Genomic DNA, 10,289 nt, shown 5'->3' with positions numbered 1-10,289 from the left:
TATTTATATATGAGGTGATTATATATTTATATAAATGAGGTATATATTTGTATTTACATCTATATGAGGTAAATATACATATTTTTATATATATGAGGTTATATATATTTATACATGGTAAATATATATATAGGGTAAATATATATATATATATTTATATAAGGTAAATATATATATATATATAAACAAGATAAATATATGTATATATTTTATATATATGAAGTAAATATACATATATTTATATGAGGTAATTATATATTTACATAAATGAGGTAAATATATGTATTTACATCTGTATGAGGTAATGAAAAATATTTATATATATATATGAGGTAAATATATATATTTATATACGGGAAATATGTATATATATGAGGTGTATATATTTTTTATATGTATGAGGTAAATATATATATTTATATACATGGGGTAAATATATATATATTTATATATGAGGTTAATATATATGTATAGAAGGTAAATATATGTATATATTTATACATATGAGGTAAATATATATGTTTATATATGAGGTAAATATATTTTTTATATATACAAGCGAATATATATATATATGAGTTAAATATACATATATTTATATATGAGGTAATTATATATTTATATAAATGAGGTTAATATTTATATTTACATTTATATGAGGTAAATATACATATTTATATGTATATGAGGTTATATATATACACATGGTATATATATATATGAGGTATATATATTTTTATATATTTGAGATAAAGATATATATGGGGTAACTATATATATTTATATATAAGGTAAATGTATATGTATATATACAAGGTAAATATATGTATATATTTTTATACTTGAGGTAAATATATATATTTATATATGAGGTAATTATATATTAATATAAATGAGGTAAATATATTTATTTACATCTATATGAGGTAAAGATACATACTTATATAGATGACCTATATGAGGTAAAGATACATATTTATATATATATGATGTAAATATATATATTTATATATAGCAAATACACATATATATGAGGTATGTATATTTTTTATATATGTGAGGTAAATATATATATTTATGCACATGGGGTAAATATACATATATTTATATATGAGGTAAATATATATTTATGTATTCATGGTAAATATGTGTATATTTTTATATATATGAGGGAAATATATATATTTATATATGAAGTAATTATATATTTATATAGATGAGATAAAAATATATATTTCATATACGAGGTAAATATATATCTATATATATATGAGATAAATATATGTTTATATATGAGATATATAGGAGTCAAATATATATATCTGAGGTAAATATATATTTATATAAATGAGGTAAATATATTTACATCTATGAGGTAAAGGTACATATTTATATATATGAGGTATATATATTTACATATGAGGTAAATATATATGTATTTATCTTTATATAGGAGGTAAATATATACACTTATATAAATGAGGTAAATATACATATTTTTAATATGAGGTAAATCTATATAGCGGATAGTGCAAACTGTTTACGGTAACTGAAGAGGAGCTGAGAGAGAAGTGGCTGCAATACGAACCTAAGTACGCAGGGTCCCCCTGTAGCTACGAAACACTCACATTCCCTCACTAAATTCAATCGCAGCCAAGCGTCTCTCGGGATTGCAGCAAGTGCACATTCGTTTCTTCGTGCAGACAATTGTCTCGGCTCCTTCTAGCCTCGTGGTGGCCTATATTTTAGATTTCAAATTCTATTTAAGTAAGGATTTTAAGAAGGCCGGTTGGCTGCTGCTCTGAGAGCGGTGAAGTATCCGGTGTCATTTAGTGGAGGTCCGGACAGCTTGGGGATCTTGGAGCGCAGGTCCTCAGTACAGCCCCGGCCCCACGGGTCCATCCCCCCTCCCCCGCACCGCGAGCGGTCCCTCCCACTGCGCCTGCTTGCTCCTTCCCCACGCCTCCCGCTGCCTCCGCCCCCTCACCAGGGGCCCCCTGCTTGGTCCCAGCCGGCGTTCGCTTCGCAGCCGCCCCGCCAGCCGCACTTCCCGCCCTTGCCTAGATCCACGCCTCAGTTGCCTCACTAGGACGGCGCTCCGCTCCCGTGGGTCCGCGCTCCTCGCCTCCTTTCCCGCCCTCGCGTTGTGGACTCTGTAGGCTCCACGCCCTGCGGTCGCACCCGCCTCTTGGCCCCTGAGAGCACGCGCTCCCCGCTGACGCGGAGGCGCCGCTGTCCCCGCCGCCGCCACGGCCAACACGGGTCCCTCGCGCCGCGGCCGCCGCGGCCGCCGCCGCCGCCGCCGCCGCCGCCGCCGCCGCGCAGCCGATGCCACTGCCACCGCCGCCGATGCCACTGCCGCCGCCGATGCCACTGCCGCCGCCGCCGCCGCGGCCGCTAGTCCGCCGCCCACCATGGTCCCGCAGCAAACAGGTAGCAGGAAGCGGAAAGCGCCCGCCGAGAGCTCGTCCTCTCAGGGCTCCGCGGCGGACGCAGAAGGGCCGCTGCTGCCTAAGAAGCAGAAGCGGCCGGCGACGCGGCGCTCGCTGGTGCACTACCTCAAGGACCGCGAGGTGGGCGCTCTGGGCGGCGCCTGGCTGTCGGGCTCGAAGGGCGAATTGCCCGGCTACGCGGTGCAGAAGCTGCCCGAACTCTTGAGGGAGCGCGAGCTGGCCCTGGGCACCCTCAACAAGGTGTTCGCGTCGCAGTGGCTGAACGCCAGGCAGGTCGTGTGCGGCACCAAATGTAACACCCTCTTCGTGGTGGACGTGCACTCGGGGCAAATCACACGCATCCCCCTGATGCGGGACCGGGGGCCCTGGCTGGCCCGGGCCCAGCCGAGCTGCGGCATCCACGCCATCGAGCTGAGTCCCTCCAAGACGCTTCTGGCCACCGGGGGAGAGAACCCCAACAGCCTGGCCGTCTACCAGCTGCCCACCCTGGACCCCGTGTGCCTGGGCGACCGCCACGGCCATAAGGACTGGATCTTCACCATCGCCTGGATGAGCGATACAGTGGTTGTGAGCGGCTCCCGCGACGGCACTGTGGCTCTGTGGCAGATGGACCCCGACATGTTCAATGGCAGCATCTCCTGGCAGAATGACGCAGGGCTTCCTGTGTACACCCACATCCGTCCGAGGGACATGGAGACCATCCCCAGGTCCAGCACCAGCCCCACTAACCACAAGGTGCGGGCCTTGGCCTTCAGCGGCAAGAACCAGGAGCTGGGAGCCGTGTCCCTGGACGGCTACTTCCACCTGTGGAAAGCCCGGAGCACTCTGTACAGGCTGCTGTCCATCAGGCTCCCCTACTGCCGTGACAACGTGTGCCTGACTTACTGCGAAGAGTTGTCCCTGTACGCGGTTGGCTCTCAGTCCCATGTCTCCTTCCTAGATCCGCGCCAGGGTCACCAAAACATCAGACCCCTGTGCTCCCGAGACGGCGGCATGGGCGTGCGCTCGCTGAGTTTCTACCAATACATCATCACCGTGGGCACGGGCCATGGCTCCCTGCTCTTTTATGACATCCGTGCCCAGAAGTTCCTGGAGGAGAGGGCGTCGGGCAGCCCAGACTCCTGTCCTGGGCCCTCAGGAAGGAAGCTCAAGCTCACCTGTGGCAGAGGCTGGCTCAACCACGATGACCTGTGGGTGAACTACTTTGGTCGTATAGATGATTTCCCCAACGCGCTCTACACCCACTGCTACAACTGGCCTGAGATGAAGCTTTTCGTGGCTGGAGGGCCTCTCCCTTCAGGCCTCCACGGGAACTATGCAGGCCTCTGGAGCTAAGGATGGCCAATGTGTTCTCAAAGTGCCCAGATTTACTTTCCAGTCCCCTCTCACTTTCTTCTTCACGCTGTGTTTTGTGCTTTTTAACTCAGTGTGGCATTTGTCTTCCAGGTTGAAAGTGCCCAATTTGCCTGTCCTTAGTGTATGAGAGAGAGGGAGGTGTCCTTCAGGCAATCAAAACTTGGCTTTAATACCCTTTTACACCTTTGCAAACCATCTTTTTGAATTCACATTACAAAGAGTTTTGGCTAACTCTTAGTTGTCTTTTTTGAGTTACATATTCTCCTTTTTTTTTTTAATGTTTATTTATTTTTGACAGAGAGAGAGAGACAGAGCATGAGCGGGGGAGGGGCAGAGAGAGAGAGGTAGACACAGAATGTGAAGCAGGCTCCAGGCTCTGAGCTGTCAGCACAGAGCCGGATGCTGGGCTCCAACTCACAGTCCGTGAGATCATGACATGAGCCGAAGTCTGACGCTCAACCGACTGAGCCACCCAGGTGCCCCAACATATTCTCTCTTTTTAATGCTATGCAGTCATGGTTTTAGAGTTCTGTGTATTTTCCTTTTCTTTGTTTTCCATTGTCAGTATTGCAATTATACTGTGTTTAGTTATTTTTCGTTGCAGATAGATGGTATATTAAGAACATGCTTAAAAACAGGGTTTCTAATCTGTTCTGGAAAGTTAGCCATCGTTTTATAAAGCATTGTTGCAATTGGAAAATATATTCCAAATTCTACATTATCAACTTTGCAAACATTCCATTTGCAAATTGTAATCGTAGGTGTTTATAGTTTCTAAGTTGTTGTTGCTAAACATACTTTTTAAAAAGTTTTTCTCCTTAAAAAAAAAAGTTGTCATAGAATCTTGTCTTCGTACCAAAATCTCAGTTTGTCATAACACTTTAAGAATGCAAGGGTTTTATTCGTTGAATGTTCAGAATTACTCTGAAAACCCAATTGATCTTTTTCTCCTTCAATCCTTATTTAATTTTTAATGACCTGTTGTAAAATAAACAAATGTGTATTTTTTCACTTCTTGCCTTAGTACTATCAAAATTTGTGAATTTATTTGAATGCTTGTTGTTTAAAGAACTTGCACAGAGTTGAAGTGCCACCATTCAACGCAGGGATTCTAAGTATAAAAATGTAGAATGTATGGCAGGTTGGGGAGAGTGTATACCAATCCAAGATATAGACTGGATATTTTTGCTGTTGCTGTTTTTAATACCAAATATTATATTTCATTATATTTTAAATTTTCTAATTCTGAATAGTTAACACAAGAAAAACTGTAAAGGACAAAAAAATGATCCCAGTCCCTACTCCTTCTGAAAAAGATGCTTAAGTTTAAAGTCCAAATTAGTAAGATTTTATTTTGTGAATTTCAAAGATTCTTACCTAAAGTAGAAGAAATATATTAAAAAGTAGTGATGTTATAGCCCTCAATGTAATAATATACTGTTACCAAGGACACAGGAAGTTTGTTTCAAGAAGATGGTCTGGAGATTAAAATAAATGGGATTTGGTTGAAGAAAATTCCTTTGGGATCAGATATAAATGATATTATGTTAAGAAAAATAGTTTGTATTTTTCCATATATGAGAATATTGGAAGTGAAAAGGAAGATTGGCCCTTCCTCAAAACTGGCCAGGTTGTGCTGACCTTGGGTTAGTTTTGTGGCATGTCTGTTTTTTCTTAAATGTTTTGGCACTCAGATGCTGCCTTGGTGTCTGTTCACTACATGCTGTTCAGTTGCAAATATGAACCAAGTAATACAGTGAATGGTACTAAAAATGAATTAAGAAATACGGAAAAAATAAGATTTTGTTTACATAGATTGTCTTAACAGGTTTATATAGTTGTTATATAGCAATAAATTGTATTTGTGTGCATGTATGTGTCTCCAACTCAGTCGTAACTGTTTTGAGAGCAGAGAATATAATTGTCATCTTTATATTCTCTCATTTCTCTGGTAATGCCTAACAAATCATAGGCAATCAGTAAATATTTACTGAATGAATGTATTTCCCTCTGGAGACCTAATGTTCAAGACTGTGAAAAATAAATAAATGCATAAACACATAAAAAAAGTTTACTCTTAAATAGTATGGGATCCTGTTTTGTCCCCCATCCCCCTTTTTCTTTGCCCTAATTCCTTTCCCATTCAGGCCCTGTTGCTTATCTGTTCATAAACTTCTTCATATGGGATAACAGAAGATAAAGGAAGTGCATAAATTTTCGATGTTGCTAGAATTTAATATTTTCACCTACAAATACTTAGATTTGAAGTTTTCTTCAAAGCATTCTATGTTTTTTTTTTTCCTGGAAATTAGTTTTGAAGCATCTTTTTTTGTAGGAATTTGTCTTCTTACCTTACCCAAAAATAGTTATTTGCTGAAAACGTCTTTAAATGTTACCTAACAACTTCACCAAAATATTCATTGTCTGTATAGAGTGTTTTTTATAGTATTTGGTCATTATTTGGGGACATTGGAAGAACATTTTGAGAGGAAATAACACTTTTACATGAGGTGGAGTTTAAAGAAAAAATAGAACATCTCAGATTTGTTCCTGGGCTTGTCCCTTAACTTCATCATTGACTCACTCTTAACTTTCTCATAAATTAGAATATATTTTTTTGATGCTGAATCACATAACTTGCCTTTTAAAAACACTAAATAGCCTAATTATGTATGTATTTATATTATGTAGAAGTTAAATTATTTTGAAGTATTTCCTACTTCAGGGACAAAGTGATCTACAGAAGTACAATTAATTGTGTAGCTTGTGAATGCAATAATTGAAAAAGTAAAGATGCCGGAACTCCAGGAAACCCATAAATGTAGTTCACTTAAAATACACAAGGGATACATATTTTCATGTGCAAATTACCAATTGTGGTTGTCTGAAAACATTTGTATTATAGGTTTTTATATTTATGTTTTAAAAATGTTAGTTCCATTTATGTAGCTACATATTGACATATTCCTCCTCAAATATTGCTGACTTGAAAATTTATGTTCTTCACCTTTACTCTTTGGATAAATTAATCTCTAATTTTTTTGAAGAGAGAAGAAAGAATTGACTAACAAAGGATATCCAGTGAAATAAATTGAGATGAGGACTCTGGAAAAAATTCATCTGTTAAATATGCTTTAGCACTAATGATAAAACTGGATTCTCCAGAGGTTGACTTTTTTTCCGGCTATACTCAGTGTTGAACAAGTTTTCAAAATTTTTCCATTAATTACTAATTTAGAGTGATTTTACAAAATAATTCACAAAGCCCTCCCGGATGTTTTACTGACAGCTTCCTAATCTCTGCAAGTCTTAGGTAACCCAGCTGCATTAAACTTGTCACTATGTGAGCGGCTCAGGGATGCAGTTCAGTGACAACAACACGTACTACTGTGAAAGGCTGCATAGGACACAGGTGTTTGCTTTAAGAGATGTTATTTTAAGATCTACTGATAGGGCTGCCTAAAACTATTTCCCACTACTGGCCTGCTGCAAACCCAGAGAAACATAGCTTTGAAGTGTGACATCAGCAAAAGGGCAATGTGATTACAGGAGGTTGCCATGAAACAGGCTAATCTTTAGGAAGAAGGGGTCTTTAACTGCTAGGTGTTGTTTTGCACAGGCAATGGTCTTTGCTTCATAGGCCCTTCCTCCTTTTTTTTTTTTTCTTTTAAACTCTGATATCCCAGAGTAGTATGCATTTAACTTTTTCATGCTTCCATAGTGAATGTTTTTTTTATTGTCTTAATAGAGCAGTTATTAGATTGTAATGCAGTGAACTATGTGAGCATCTCACTACCCCCTCCGTACCCCAGTTTGAATGTGAACTCTGTCATCCCAACACCTAACACAATAAGCTGCACGTACATGGCACTGGGAAGTCCAGAGAAATTACTGATACAATGATTTATTGGCATCAATTATTTTATCAGATTAGTTGACCAGAATATTTGCAACTGTAATAAGGATTAGGTTGATGGATGAAGAATATCTTGAAACAGGCCCCATGGTAGTGATCATGGCAATTCATAGCATGGAATAATGTGGGTAGGGCAGCAGAAATTTTGATTACTTAACAGTTTCATAGAGAGATGATAGTGGATCTGGGCCAGCAAGATGAAATGGAATAATATTTTAGAATCACAAAAACCTGGGTTTGAATCCCAGGTCTATTATTTTTTTACTGAATCACCATGGGTATGTTTCTTAAGTTCTCTAAACCTGGCCTTATATTACTAATTGTTCAATCCCCAGAATGTAACATGCTGTCTAATACATATAAGCCCTCTACTGATTCTAGTTCTTTTCCTCTGCAGATCCCTACTAATTCTGTTAAAGGTATATGTACTTTTTTACTTAATTATTACAGTTTTACAAGGAAATTTTTGTGTACATTGTGGAAAGTGGGACATATAAAAAAGCAAAATATAAGAAAACAAGAGAAACCTCATTTCTATCAGCCAGAGATTACTACTATTTAACAACTTAGTGTATAATTTTCCAGATTTTTTTTTCTTTACATAAATGTACCCATCTATGTCGTCACGACTAAAATGAGAATATTTTGTATAGTTTGGTTTGTAATCTTTTTTCAGGTAATGATTCCATCTTTTCATGGCAAGAAATATTCATCCTAATTAATATTCAGGATGTTTTTAATGTGTACAGGTTGAAACTCAAAATGGATGATTTGATGCACCACTCAGGAAATTGCTTTTATTACCAGAAATCATTATAATAACATATCAGACATTTAACCCAATACAGTATCCCCTCTTATCTGAGGTTTGGCTTTCTTCGGTTTCAGTTACCCACCCTCAACCACAGTCAGGAAGCAGATGATCTTCCTTCTGACTTAGTGTCAGAAGGTCAATGGTAGCCTAATGCTACATCACAATGCCTACATCATCCAACTCACTTCATCTCATCACATAGGCATTTTATACTCTCACGTCACAGGAAGAGAAAGGATGAGTACAGCATAGTAAGATATTTTGAGAGAGATCACATTCACATAATTTTATTACAGTATACTTTATAATTGTTATAATTGGTCTATTTTATTATTCATTGTTAATCTCTTGTTATAATTGGTCTATTTTATTATTCATTGTCAATATCTTACTGTACCTAACTTATAAATTAAACTTTGTCATAGGTATGTATAGGAAAAAACATAGTATATAGGGTTCAGTACTACCTGGGGTTTCAGGCATCCACTGCAAGTCTTGGAATGTATCCCCCTCAGATAAGGGGGTTGATTATATGAGATTGTATACTTACTTAAACCTCAAAAGTTAATCGTAAACATCATGTAGTGATAATCTTTGTCTAGATGCTCGCTTAATTCAGTGATTTTCAGATATTGGATCATATCACAGTCATTTGAACATATTTGAAAAGTGAGAGCTGGTCAAGTCTCAATTCAAACCTGCTGAAACAGAGTTTTCTTTTAAAGCACCATTTTGCTCGAGTGTTTTCAAATTAATTCAATCAAAAAGCAAATGAGATAACAACAACAAAGTAGGGCATCTGCCCTAAAGGTTTATGGTGTAGCAGAGGAGAAAGACATCTAATTCATTTATTATAAAAATTCACTAGTGACCAAAAAAGGTAAATACACTAGTAAGGTTATACTAAGCACAATGAGAATATGGAGGGAATAGCAAACGACTCTGCCTGGGAAGGTCATGGACAACTCCCAGAAGAGACAATGCTTGAGCTGGATCTGGAAAGAAAAATAAGAGTGGAGACGGAGTGCTAATACTGGTTTGAAAGTACATTGTGAGTGTATGGAACATAGGAGCACATACATACATACAGGGCTGTTGCAATTTGACCTTGTAGAATTTGAAGTAACTTCTAGATGTAAATGTCTGGTTGGTAGTTTGAAATATGGATCTGGAGCTCATGAGAGAGGTTAGGACTAGAGATATAAATGTAAGAGTCACCTCTGTAGAAATGATACTTGAGAGAGGCAGGGAACAGTGTAGTACCTCAGAAGCTAAGTCTTCTGGTTCCCATTCCCAAACCCACATATATTAAATAGGTCTGCATATCAATATATACATGCATTACTATATTCCTGGTACATAGTACGTAATTAATGACTTCTAGGTAGATGGACAAATGAATGTTTGTTTAGTGAATATTAAATACTACTTAGTGGTCCCCCAAAAGTAATATTTCATCTTTTCATGCGGTAATGAACAACTTTTAAATTCACCTACTGCAATCACATTAACTAAAAAAAGATAAAGGAAATATACCAAATGTTGCTGTTTTAAATAAAGAAATTTATATTTTGGTTAGAAGTGTTTTTGCGTCCTTTGTAGAATATAGGTCATTCTAGAGTTGGGCAAGAAGAAAGCTAAGTATTGATGATACCTTCCTTACAAATTGCTTTTTTGTTTTTCCATTTTGGAGGGTACAGTTCACTGAAGCAAACACATTGATGATGTCAATGAGAGTAATGGTGCTATT

General features: G+C 38.2%; 1 protein-coding gene across 1 annotated transcript; it reads left to right on the top strand.

Annotated features, from left to right (window-relative positions):
* The first annotated feature begins 1,979 nt into the window (after positions 1 to 1,979).
* LOC106989728 (DDB1- and CUL4-associated factor 12-like protein 2) lies at positions 1,980 to 5,881 on the top strand. Its single transcript, XM_053201670.1, has one exon. It carries the CDS (start codon positions 2,415 to 2,417, stop codon positions 3,786 to 3,788), a length of 1,374 nt encoding a protein of 457 aa, XP_053057645.1. The 5' UTR covers positions 1,980 to 2,414; the 3' UTR covers positions 3,789 to 5,881.
* Positions 5,882 to 10,289: the final 4,408 nt, after the last annotated feature.

This window comes from Acinonyx jubatus, chromosome X, assembly GCF_027475565.1.
Source record: "Acinonyx jubatus isolate Ajub_Pintada_27869175 chromosome X, VMU_Ajub_asm_v1.0, whole genome shotgun sequence".
Taxonomy (NCBI): domain Eukaryota; kingdom Metazoa; phylum Chordata; class Mammalia; order Carnivora; family Felidae; genus Acinonyx; species Acinonyx jubatus.
Note: the sequence above shows the minus strand (reverse complement) of the source record. Positions and strands in the feature narration are given on the sequence as shown.

What these genes read in the sequence shown, in the direction of transcription:
- LOC106989728 (XM_053201670.1), top strand. Translation starts at nt 2,415, where the DNA reads ATGGTCCCGCAGCAAACAGGTAGCAGGAAGCGGAAAGCGCCCGCCGAG.